This window comes from Megalobrama amblycephala, linkage group LG7 (genome assembly GCF_018812025.1).
Source record: "Megalobrama amblycephala isolate DHTTF-2021 linkage group LG7, ASM1881202v1, whole genome shotgun sequence".
NCBI classification, from domain to species: domain Eukaryota; kingdom Metazoa; phylum Chordata; class Actinopteri; order Cypriniformes; family Xenocyprididae; genus Megalobrama; species Megalobrama amblycephala.
The window spans coordinates 11,222,796-11,236,592 of NC_063050.1; the positions used below are offsets into that span (position 1 = coordinate 11,222,796).

General features: G+C 36.5%; 1 protein-coding gene across 2 annotated transcripts in view; it reads right to left on the bottom strand.

Moving 5' to 3' along the window:
• Positions 1-9,454, bottom strand: part of LOC125271364 (CD209 antigen-like protein C) — a 30,748-nt gene extending 21,294 nt beyond the window's left edge. The window contains exons 1-5 of one of the 2 annotated variants that reach the window (XM_048195432.1): positions 9,229-9,443; positions 8,607-9,080; positions 8,397-8,518; positions 8,214-8,317; positions 7,213-8,008 (exon numbers count right to left, since the gene is read on the bottom strand). In XM_048195432.1, coding sequence (XP_048051389.1) covers positions 7,879-8,008; positions 8,214-8,317; positions 8,397-8,518; positions 8,607-9,080; positions 9,229-9,328 — 930 coding nt within the window. In that variant the 5' untranslated portion in view covers positions 9,329-9,443 and the 3' untranslated portion in view covers positions 7,213-7,878. Of the gene's footprint in view, positions 1-7,212; positions 8,009-8,213; positions 8,318-8,396; positions 8,519-8,606; positions 9,081-9,228 lie in introns of those variants that run through there. The other variant, XM_048195431.1, reaches the window with a different exon arrangement.
• Positions 9,455-13,797: the final 4,343 nt, after the last annotated feature.

A 13,797-nucleotide genomic window follows, 5' to 3' on the forward strand; every position in this document is an offset into this window, starting at 1 on the left:
TTTGAATGATGATGCTCCAGTCTTCTGATAATGAAGTGGTGTTCCTAAGTAATGATTTGAACACATCCTTTGACATGGTCTCTGACACACTTGTATACTCACCTGTACATGTTGAGAGTGGGGACAGAACATTTGTAGAAACAATACTGGAAACCGTTCCATCCGAGTCAAATTCAGTCTTCATTCCAGGTAGCACTTTCTGTGAAGTTACAGATGCTGAAGTTACAGATGTGCCAGAAGATCCACCTCAGGCAACTGACACCCAGGAGCCAACAAACAATGACTCGTTCTTTGAAAATCCAAGGCATGTGACTGAAAGTGAAACAGTTATAATTCGCAGAGTTCACTGTATAAATGATATGATTCAAGCTTTTTCAGACAAAAACTTACTGCATGCAAATGTGACATTTATACGTGTACTTGAAAATGGTGAGGAGGAAGCTGGCATTGGTGATGGAGTGTTCCCGGACTGTATTACTGAATTCTGGGACATATTTTTTGCAACAAGAACATGTGGAATAACTTACAAGATACCTACTCTGCATCACACTTTCCAAGAAAGCGATTGGGAAGCTGTTGCACGTATTTTTTCCATTGGGTGGCTGCGCTTTGGTTACTTGCCAATTCAACTGGTACCTCCTTTTCTAAAAGAAGCACTGTCCCTTCCTTCACCAGAAACCAGTCTAATGGAGGCGTTTTTCAATTACATTAGTCCAACAGAGAAGGATGTTTTAAGTGAAGTGCTCCAAGACTTCCAAAGTGCTGACATGGATGAAGTCCTCAGTGTCCTCAGCAGTCACAGCTGCACAGTGCTTCCTAATTTCTAGAAGAAATTGCACATAAAGAGATGGTGCAACAACCAGCCTACATAATAAAGTGCTGGAAACCCATTCTGCGATCTATTGGGGAAACCATGACTACAGAAAGTCTGGACAAGATAACTGAAAATCTCCAACCAAAGGCAAGATATGTGGCAAAATCCATTATCTTCCCACAATCAATGTCCCCGTCTGAAACAATTGTATCAAATCATCTCTTGCGATTCATTAGGGAGAGAGACCAGAAGGAGCTTAGTCTTTTTGTCAGATACTGCACAGGGTCTGATTTATTTCTCTCCAAGACAATTCAAGTAACATTTAAAGAAATGAGTGAGTTTTCAAGAAGGCCCATTGCCCACACTTGTACACGGCACCTGGAACTTGCAAGCGACTACAGCAACTATGCAGAATTTAGGGCAGAGTTTTTCTCTGTTCTAAACAGTGGAGTGTGGGTAATGGATATGTCGTAGACATATGAAGTGAAGTGTTAAAGTTGAAGTGTCTGCACCAAGTGAAAAAGATGTCTGTAAATTAGCTTAAATTATCATTACAAACTGAAAGTAATGTTTAATGTTTAAAAGTTATATGCCGTTCATGAAGTTGAAAGAAGTCATTTTAAAAATGATGACGTTCTATGACTATGACGTATGACGTTCCTGAAACATTATTTCAAACACCTGCTGTGAACAAACACTGAATCTTGTTTTATTATTTTATTTATAGATGTCAAGACACATTTTGGTCGATCGGATCACAAGTGTATGATTCTGAATACAAGTGTGAACAGGGTGTAGAACATTTTAAGCTTGTCCTCTTTCAACCACTTCCAGAGGTAGTCGAAAACAATTTGACCGCAATGTTTCGTAGTGGAAACGCTCATGTGGTCGAATGTGTTCAAACAGCCACTAATGACCAAAAGCAAAAGCTAATGATCTCTGTATGTTTTTTTTTTTTTTTTTCCATCATCTCTGGGTATGTGGATAAAAGAGATGAATTAAAATACCAGGTGTAAACAGGAATGTGTCGTCATCGTCCACTCGGGATCCACTCGACCAAAACGCATCTTTATAACAGTCAGGAATCAGTGTATGAATCTCAACAATGAAGATAAACGAAGGTCTTACGGGTTTGGTTTGGAATGACATGAGGGTGAGTAATTAATGACAGAATTTTATTTTTGGGTGAACTAACCCTTTAATCCCAGTGTTATAATTATCTTTAGCTCCCTCTAGTGTATGAACCTTTCTGGCATTGAGCTGAAGTGTGGTATTCTGATCTCACACATGAGCTGCTTCTCATTTCTTACATTGTGTATCCTCGTTTGCTTTCCTTTGCTTTTCTTCCTTTCCTTGTGTCGCAGCTTCTGGGAAACGGTGCCATGTGACACTTGAGACTTTACCTAGAAAATATTCAAAGCCTCAGAGTATCGACAGCAACGCCATCTGTTGGTTTATGAAATTTACAACAGCCATAAAAGCCTGAAAAAGTACCAAAGTGAACTAAAATATCTGTTGATAAAAAGGGAGATCTCCAGTGCACTGACCTCACAGAACTACTTTTACAATTCAAAACTGTTTCTTAAGTCTCTTAAGTTTTTAATTTGAGCCAAAATAAAGTTTTTTTTTTTTTTTTTTTAAATCATTATTTTATTACTCAAAAAATGTTTTGCAGGTGCACAGACGTGAACAAATCAGGCTTCGGTATTCTGAGAAAAACTGAGCTTTCCCCATAAGCATCAGAAAAACACTTATCAATGTGAATGACCCGTATCAAAAGGGAACAGGGTGAATCAGGGTAAGTTAGATGGGTATATTTAGTATGAGGTTAGAGAAAACTAATTTTGCCAGCAGTTCAAACTATGAACAAGAACCCATATGTAACTTCAGGGCTAGGCCAAGCCAAAATAATAAACAAAAAGTGAACTACCTTAACCCAGCAACAATATATCCTATCAGGAACAAAAGATAAGAGAAAATTCAAACAGTTCCATAACTCCTAAATTAAAACTAAGTCAAAAAATAAATGGTATTCATAATTAAAGGCTGTCGCTCTTCCGTTCCTCTTTTAAAAGACGCCCGTGCTCCCCGTCAACCACTGTGCACTAGCGTCACGTCCAATCAGGGCTGTGACCTATGAGAAATGGGAAAGGAGAGAGAACAAAAGGGAGAGACAGAGGGAGAGAGAAACACACACACATATGCACCGGCACCAATACAGCCTTGGGCGTAACAATATATGTATTGGGGTGTTTCCTCCTTACAAAAATAAAACAATACAATATTACATAATGAAATTACAAAAAAGGAAAAAAAAAAAGAATAGAAAAAATAATAATACATGAATGTAAACAAATAAATAAAAAATCATGACAAGAACTTTTTATTACATCTTTATTCCATCTACTGTTTGTTTATTACAGTTTGTCTGTTCGTCGGAGTGATGAGATAGTTAGCAGATTATCATCACTCAATGGCTGGCTGTCTAAGTGGTGTCCGCAGAATAGGTTTCATAGACAATTGGAAAAGCTTTTGGGGCAGACCTGACCTGTTGAAAAGAGATGGTATTCATCCGTCCCGGGATGGTGCTACTCTTCTCTCTAGTAATATGGCACATAGTCTCAGAACTAAAACATGACAAACTGGGGCCAAGGACAGGAAGCAGACAGACTGGCTAAACCAACCGTCTGCTAGCTGCCTCACGTTACAGAAGTCAGATAATTCCCAACACATAGAAACTCTTGCACCTAGATATTATCAAATAGAGACTGTGTCTGTACCCCGAATTAATAAAAACAAAAAACTTCCAAACCCATTTAATGGTAAAAATTTAATTGATGTTCAACAAATAAAAAATAGAGATAATAATGATAAACAAATGATAAAGCTTGGGTTGTTAAATATTAGATCACTTTCTTCAAAAGCACTTATTGTAAACGATATTATCAGAGAGAAAGAATTGTCTAAACTTGTTAAATCATCAAAATCATCCACATGTATGTTAGACCCTATACCGACTAAGCTATTGAAAGAGATGCTTCCAGAGGTCATAGATCCTCTTCTTAATATTGTTAATTCATCTTTATCACTAGGATACGTACCAAAAACCTTTAGGCTGGCTGTTATTAAACCTCTTATTAAAAAACCACAACTTGATCCTAGAGAATTAGTCAATTACAGGCCGATCTCAAATCTCACTTTTCTGTCAAAAATACTAGAAAAGGCAGTTTCATCACAACTATGTTCCTTTTTAGAAAGAAATAGTATCTGTGAAGATTTCCAGTCAGGATTTAGACCATACCATAGTACTGAGACTGCTCTCATTAGAGTTACTAATGATTTGCTCTTATCATCAGATCGTGGTTGTATCTCTCTTAGTGTTACTGGATCTTAGTGCTGCATTTGACACTATTGATCACAATATTCTTCTAAACAGACTCGAAAATTATGTTGGCATTAGTGGAATTGCATTGGCATGGTTCAAATCTTACTTATCTGACCGTTATCAGTTTGTAGTAGTAAACGATGAGATGTCATATCAATCACAAGTTAAATATGGAGTACCGCAAGGCTCAGTACTAGGACCGTTGCTTTTTACTCTGTACATGCTACCCTTGGGAGATATCATTAGGAAGCATGGCATTAGTTTTCATTGTTACGCTGATGATACTCAGCTCTATATTTCTTCGCGCCCTGACGAAACCTACAAATTCACAAAACTAACAGAATGCATAGCTGACATTAAAAACTGGATGACAAGAAATTTCTTATTATTAAATTCAGAAAAAACTGATATCCTAATCTTTGGACCAAAAACTTCCTCACGAAAAAACCTTGAATACTCTCTAACACTTGACGGGTGCTCCATTAAATCTTCGTCCTCAGTTAGGAACCTGGGTGTGCTCTTTGATACCAATCTTTCATTTGAAAGTCATGTTTCTAGTATCTGTAAAACCGCCTTCTTCCATCTAAAAAATATATCTAAATTACGACATATGCTCTCAATGACAAATGCGGAACAGTTGGTTCATGCATTCATGACCTCAAGACTAGATTATTGTAACGCTCTACTGGGTGGTTGTTCTGCTCGGCTTTTAAACAGACTACAGTTGGTCCAAAATGCGGCAGCTAGAGTTCTTACTAGAACCAGAAAGTATGACCATATTAGCCCAGTTCTGTCAACATTACATTGGCTCCCTATTAAACATCGTATAGACTTTAAAATCTTGCTACTTACTTATAAAGCTCTAAATGGTTTAGCTCCCCAATATCTAAGCGAGCTCTTGGTGCATTATAGTCCTTCACGTCTATTGCGATCTCAGAATTCAGGCCAGTTGATAATACCCAGAATATCAAAATCAACTGAAGGCGGCAGATCCTTTTCCTATTTAGCACCTAAACTCTGGAACAATCTTCCTAGCATTGTTCGGGAAGCAGACACACTCTGTCAGTTTAAATCTAGACTAAAAACACATCTCTTTGCTCTTGCATACACATAACACATTATCAATACATTAACATTTTTCAAATCCGTTAAAGGATTGTTACGCTGCAATAATTAGGTCGGCCGGAACCGAGAACATTTCCTATAACACTAGATATACCTGTACATCAGAATAAGAATGGCATCTACGCTAATATCAGTCTCTCTGCTTATCCTGAGGTTTGCCGGGTGCTGGATCCAGGCCGTATCCAGATCAGATGGAGAACCTGTGTCTGGACCTGACTACAACGTAGCCCAGGAGACAATGGGCCTACTGATCCAGTTCTGGCTGCATCTATAATTCAGATTTTTAAATCTCCGTATCCGCTTACATATATTTATATATAATCTATTTTTAATCTCTATAATAAAAATGTATAATTCAGATTTTGATCTCCATATCCATTTACATATATTATATATATCTTCCAAGGGTTTTTTTCCCTCCTAGGACTTTTTTCCCAGTGCTAGCACGCTGGGTTTTTCTCCTAGGGGGTTTTTTCCACCCCTGGGAGTCAGCCGACATTGGCTTAATGTAGCACCATCTTGTATATGTTACATATTACCACGCTTGCTTGTACAGCTTATTTTTAACCATTTCTCTTTTTTCTGTGCTCCTAATATGTAAAGCTGCTTTGAAACAATTACCAATTGTAAAAAGCGCTATATAAATAAATTTGACTTGACTTGACTTGACTTAGAGTAGACCATGTCTAGCACAGGGAGAGTGTACCTGACATAGATCATCCTCCCATTCTCTCTGTGTAAAGTCTATGCCCAAATCACACTGCCAGGCCCTTCAAATACCATCTAAATTGTGTGGATCTTGTATCATGTATACATGAAATAAGCCCCTTGCTGTTTCGATTTAAATCAAGCAGCGTTTCAGTGGGTGAGGAAGAGGGGAAGCCCTGGAAAGGAGTTAAATACTTTCTTTATGAAGCATTTGATTTGCTAAAATCTGAAAAGAGGGGATCTAGGCAAAGCAAAACAACATTCAAGCTCTTCAAAAGAGCAAAAAGAGCCTGATACCATTCTCTTGCTAAACAAGGAATGCAGAATCCACATAGGGCGGAGGAAACAGGAACAGTTGTAAACAATAGGGCCCAAAATAGAGGCTGCCTGCAAATCAAATTCTTATTAAACTGAAACTAAATTTTTAGAGTACGTGCAACTACTCACAGTAAATTCCCCACTGTTAAAATTAACACCGCTCTGTGTTCATATGGGAACCACCGGCAGTGCATTAAAGTAACACTGAAGCAGTGTTAATTAGATACTTAAGTGATTAATTGAGTGATAACTGTTCAAATATTGAAGACACCTGATGATAACGAGCAGAATCACTGAAGAACACAAGAACTATGATGTTTCATCTAAGACTTTGACTCTCAGCCACAGCGTTAGATGAAATCAACTGAAAATACATAAAATCCCTCTCATTAGAAACCAGAATGACTCTGTCACTTGTCTACAGTTCATTTTGAGAATTAACAGAGGTTTAGAGGTTTATTGAAAATACGTGGTCACCATTATGGTAATCGGTGTTTCATTTAGTTAGACAGTTTGACTCTTTACTTTTTATGTCAGTTTGCATTTTTTGTAACTTATTAAAATGGTTAGGACCACAAATAAATCCTGTTTGATGACTTGAAATTAAAGTTGGAAGAACAGGCTCTATATGCATCGCTTACATAATGAAAATATATTTCCATATATTTGTGATCAATATTTTAAATTGTTTAAATACTCTGAAAAATATAAGAAATAATATATTGTGTTAATATTTTACAATATATTGAATAATTCATGAGGAATTGCTGCTTTTCATATATTGAAAAATGTGACACTATATTTACACTGTAAAATGTAATTTGTTGAGTGTACTTAGAAAACATGAAGCAAAACGATTGCCTTTTTTTCTCAATAATGTTTTACTCAAACTTACAAGTTGTTAATACAAAGATATACAAATAAACAAAAATAATAAATTCAGCCATCAACACAAACTCTTTTGTAATAGTTGAGACTCACTTAGACATCAACACATCATTCAAACCTTAACAATTGTGACAATTAAAAAATCATATATAAATAGTAAAAGAATTTAGCAGCATAATTTATTCATGTTGAAATGCATGCTGGGAGCCATAAAGAGTAGAGTTTTGTATGCTGGCATGTAGCATGCCACCATTGTTGTGTTTCATATGCTGATTGTTGAAATTTGTGAGTGTATAAATATTCAAAACATTCTTTTTTTTTTTTTTTTTTCAGAAACTCTGTTTTCCAAAATCGTGAAACACACTTCAGTGATTACATAAAAAAATGCTTTGGTAATAATGGTAATAATTTAAAAAAATGTTTTAAAAAGTTTATTAAGTTTATTAAAGCAATATCTATATATACATATATTTTGACATTCTACATTTTCATTTTATATCCATTTGCAGTTTTGTATGTTATAGAAAATTAAATTGTATTAATAAAATTAAATTGATATCATAAAAGCAGAATTTAGAATTTGTACTGTCACAATAAGATTAATTCCATAAAATAATGCAATTAAAAACATGACAATACCCTATTTCTCACAAATCCCCTTTCTCTTCTCAGAGCATGAGAGATCATTCCAGTTCTGGATGGTGTCTAAAGGCATCAGTTCGACACAGTCCTCATTTCCTCCTGCATTATTTGGCTGTTCATACCAAAACCTGAATGACATTTGGCAAGAGTGAACTTAGAACTGAAGCAAGAGCAAACGTAATAGAGAGAAGTGTTGCGTTTTGGTAAAAAAAAAAAAAATTTGGTTTTGGTGTTTGTGGATGAGTTGTGTCTTCAGTTGATTTTTAGAGGTTGTGATTGTCTCATGTTTAAGATACATTTGCATTGATTGTCTGTGAGTGTTTTGTCTCTTACCCTTGTTTCAGTGTTGAATTATCCACCCATTTCATGTTGCCCTTGTTCTCAGTCTTAGACAAACCAATCCACACACTCTCCTTGATGAATGAAGATATGGACTTCTGTGTGTGAATAAAAACAGGAATAATTGTGATCCTCTTATTTCTCCTTTAACACATAAACACATCCACACAAACTCACCTGCTTCTGTTCAGTTTTGATAATGACCAGATCACCACCATGATTCCTGCAGTACTGCCTGCTCTCAGACCAGCTCTTTGACTCATTGGATTTGAACAAACAAACAGGACCAGACAGATTTCCTAACAGAAACTACCTTTTAACAAACTCTATGTATAAAGAAAAGAGAGGTATGAAACAGAATCTACTTAAAAACATATTTGTACTGACCTTGTTTAGATTTTTCCTTCTTTAATTCTTCACTCAAAGATGTGACTTTTCTTTCTAACTCCTGTTTCTTCTTATTCAAATCATCAACACTTCCCTGTAACTGGCTTTTCTTGGCAGTGAGATCTTTGACTCTGGTCTCCAACTCCAGGTTCTTCTGACTCAAAGAGTTCAAATAGTTCTGTAACTGAATTTTCTCATCAGTGAGATCTTTGGCACTGGTCTTCGGTTCCAGATTCTTCTGACTCAAAGAGTTGAAGTTGTTCTTCACTTGGTCTTTTTCAGTCATTTGATTAGTGTTCTCATCCTGTGATCTGTTGATGGTCTGATTGAACTCTTCAACTGTGTTCTTGTTACTCTTGAACAGAGATTCTCTCTCTGCTGTGATGGAGATGTGATGCAGTATGATGAAGACCAGCAGAAGAACACAAATGATCCCGAGACACACTGTCATCCACACCAAACACCTGCTTCCTCCTGACAAACAGAGAGAAAACACACAAATATAAATTAATAACCATTACCCTTTAATCAACCTTTCTTTTTTTAAAAAAAAAAAAAAAAAAAAAAACATTATTGCTCAATTACCAACTCCATCTCAACTTTAGAATAAATTTCAGCTTACTGCACACTCGAGCTTCTCCTTCATCCTGGCAGAGACTCTGTGTTTGAGATTCAGTTGTGCCTCCAGTAACTGTGTTTAAAGTATACCTGCCTGATTTCATTATTTGCTCACAGTCCTGCAATACAGTAGCCTATGTGTTCACAGATGAGCTGTGGTCTGTACTGTAAGAGTGGGTTTCCTGCTAAGACAGAACATGGAATCAAACATTGTGCTATAGAACAATAAAACTCATTCATCTGGAGAATAAGGACCACCTTGCCCAGACTTCTCACCTCGCCCATCTATGGAGGGAGGGAGATCCTTTCCCCCTGATTCAAGTCACTGAAAGTTCACTAAGAATGTTGATAAAAAACATTTGAGGTATCTTGTGAATATCTTGTTTTTTTCCTGTTCATGTTTGGTATCACTTTGTCTCAGTGTGACTGATAAAATGGTCTCAATTTCACCAGATATTCATCATATTATGTGAAAGCTTAAAAAAAAAAATGTGAGAATTCTGTTCTCCTTTTTGGGTGGTCCTTCTGATAATCATTGCTCTTCTCCTCCGAAACCAGGTTCAACCCTTTGGGGCATGAGAGTTGGTCCAAGAAATCCCAAAAATATTTGTGTAATGTATATACAACTCTTTTGTTCTGATCTGGGTATTTAAGGAAACTGGCAGAACAGTCTTTGGGCTCAGACTTTCTGGCTCAGCTGGGACTCAAACCAGAGACCTTCTTGCTGTGAGGAGACGGTACTGAGACACTTGAGCTGCTCTTAGAAACAAATAGAATATACACATACTTATAAAATAATTATTTAAAAAAAGTGTGATTTACAGATTATAAGTTGTCTGAAGGTGTGAACGTGTGTTTTACTGTCTATGGATGGATCTGAGTTTTTTTTATTTATTTTTTTAAACTTGTATAGGGGTTTCATGAACATCTATATTGGACGTTCAGAGGATGTCAAGAAATAAACATCATAAAAACTTTCATTCTGGCTCCTCAGTGGATGTTTTTTCAATGTGTGCCAAGACATCTTCTGGACATAACTTTGCTTATAGGGTATCATGCATTTAAAAGTGAAATGACCAGCAGACAACACTTGATCACACAAATAATATTTCATATGAGTCAGACATGCATTTTGCATTTTGCAAAACCCCAGTAGGCGTATACTGCAGTGATGCTGAGGCTCGTACTGTCACATCACTGATGGACATTTGGATCAAAATGTGATCAAACATGATCTTTACTTAATATCCTAATGATTTTTGGCATAAAAGAAAAATAATATATTTTGACCTATTGTTGGCTATTGCTTTAAGTATACCCGTGCAAATTATGACTGGTTTTGTGGTCCAGGGTTTTTCAGAGTTTTTCCTGATGGAAATATAAAGAAACCTTAAACTCCAATAAACCTTTGGAAACCACACAAACAGCACTTCAGGTCAGTTTGAATGAAGCCCCCATATAATACAGTTCCTCTCAGGGGTGCAAAATTAATCTGTTCCCGCCCCCATGTCAAAACAATGCCATGAACTGAAACGGACAGAGAAGTGTTGGAAAGTCATCTGTGCAAAACAAAATGTTGCAGAGATGCGTTTCTTTTACAGCAGTCATTGATTTATTTTTATTTGCAAAACATATTTTTTCTCTCAATACTTTATTTTACTTTTGCATTTCTTTATTTTTGTTTGCAAAGCAACCTTTTATTTTGCTCAATATTTTCGTTTTCTTTTGCAAAACTTTATTTAATTACTTTATTCTTTGGCAAATATATGTGGCATTACATTGACTTCATAGTTGGGAAGTTATCCTAAGTTTTAGAAGTTATTTACGATGATTTTTCTGTTCTTCTTGTTCCCCTTTCCCCTGTGATTCTGCTTGCTAACAGCAGGTGTCTTTGATAATGCTCAATCATCACTTAATTAATCATTAATCATACAATTATTATACAATTATCATGCTGGTAACTACAAATTTACTATAACTCATTCAACCTGAGTTCTGTTTCAGTTGTTGAGTTCACATAACTTTTCTATTACCACAGGTCCTAAAGCTCTTGCCTGATCATAACCCTTCTTTTTCCAGTCATATTCCTCTGAGCTTTTTTTTTTTTCTAATGGCTCTCAGCCATCTAAACTTACAGTCTTTCTTCAAATCTCACTCTTGCTTACTCTCTTTCCTCCCACATTTGTCTGGACACACCCTCCCTACTGCTGATTGGCTCACTTTCTCTCCTCCCCCATCATGAGTAAACACACCCCTACTGCTGATTGGCTCGCTTTCTCTCCTCCCCACCATGAGTGAACCCACCCATACTGCTGATTGGCTCATCATGAGTGGACACGCCCCCTACTGCTGATTGGCTCTCTTGCTCTCCTCCCCCATCATGAGTGGACACACCCCCTACTGCTGATTTGGCCTCTCTCTCGCCTCCTCCACCATGAGTGGACACGCCCCCTACTGCTGATTGGCTCGCTTTCTCTCCTCCCCACCATGAGTGAACTGCTGATTGGCTCGTCATGAGTGGACACGCCCCCTACTGCTGATCGGGTACAAGTTTGTTGTGGTGCTCTGTCCTATACACTTTCAACAGTGTTTTTCAAAAATTGCTTACTACACCTTTATTTATTTTTTTTAAATAAAAATATTAAAACGTTTACTAGATTTGTGATGTTGATAACACCACAGACCGTGAAAAGGGTAATTTTTTTATGTCAGTGATTTTAGTGAATAAAATATATTTTATTGAAAAAAAAAAACATAGACAAGTAACTAAAAAAAACTACTAAATGAATATCATGAATGGGTTAACAAGAAACATACAATGTAATTTATTAAGTTGTTATGGATTAAGAGTTCCATTATCCTGTGAAAAGATAATCTGTTGTTTCTCTGAAACCAATATTCCACATATTCCTTCTACAAATGTGCAGAGGAACTATAAGGATGCTCTGTTAATGAAGGGAAATTGCTTGTACAAACAGGATTCTGTGTGGGTGGAGTGCATCCGTGTTGTGTGTGAAGGAGTCTGTATAAACCCTGATAATTTTACAATAAAGCTGAAGACTTAAATGAACACTTCTCTGTATGATTGTTTTTCTTCCCTTTGGCCAAAGCTGAACTGAGAGAGACAGGGTTCCCATGCATCCTGAAAAACCTAGAAAACCTGGAAAAAATAATGACCAAAACCACAACAAAAACACATGGGAAATGAGAGAAAACATCAAATGTCCTGGAAAATTATTTTGTCCAAAAAAAAAAAAAAAAAAAAAAAAAAATCCAATGAAGAACAAACAGTTTTTTGACCCCCAAGAGTTTTGACACAATTCGAACACTGCGCACATCTCAAATAAAATAAAATTATGAGCTTCCAGCGTGACAGCCATACGCATTCGACTTACGTGGTTGGTTTGTTGCTACCAACCAACAGCATATTTAAATACTGTTTAGAAAACACAAAGTACAGCAGCTGCTTTGTTATGGCTTACGGCTGAATGTACCATCAGCGCCATCTACTGTCACAGAGTGAATGTTATGTGCATTTTCATTCAGCGCATCTCCTTGATTTGTTCCGTTGCCATTCTTCTCATCCGTTTGGGCTTGTTTCGGAGTGCGCATGCACATTCATTTTTAATTGTATGCCTGATGAACGGCTTCGTTATTGTTTCTCATCTAATCACATTGTCACAAAGTATATCTCGTCACATTGACAGTTATGAATTATAATGAATCATGTAGCCTATATTTTCAACAAAAAATTGCTAGATTAAACAAAAGTTTATATTTTTATCCCTGAATATTTCTGTTGATCATTTAACATTTCTATTGTAAAACAGCTGACAAATATTAAATGCTGAGTTTGTTTATCTCACACTTTATGACCGAAGCGTCTCGCTTGAATTCATGATCATCATTCAGCAGCTTCTGTGAACATAAAGCCTGCCTACTTTGATTTGATTGGTCATTTCAAACATTTTTTACATTAATGAGCGGTGTTTGACTACTGACAGCTCAGATGAGAATGTCTGTAATCTTAGCGTTGTGCAATATACCCGTGCAGCACCAAAGTAGAGTTAATATTAGACAATCATTTCACAACCTTTATTATATCTACACCTCATTATTAAATACAGAGGTCCGGACCTCGTGGACCCTGATGGTGGGTGCTGCGTACGGCTGTGGCACACTTGAGCGTGTTTTTCATATGCAAACCTAATTTGGAGTAGCTTCTTATGAAATTGGGAGCAGCAGCGAAACAATTTGATTAAAAAAAAATATTGTTATATATACCTTATATATTATGTTTCTAGTATTCTAGTTTTAATGAAAAACCAGGGGACCCACAAGGTCTTTTTTCTGGGCCTTATGGGGGTCTGGGACATTAAAACTTTTTTCTTTTCTTTTTTTTTATGCAATTGCGATTAATCGTGCATGGTGCTACCGCTTAACCAGAGAGAACAGTTGTCATAAATAGACATAGCTTCACTAACAGTCTATTTTAACCACACAGTATCATTATTTCTGTCTTACAATAGTTCAGATTATCACAGAAGTACTGGGATACAAATTTATAGTTGGG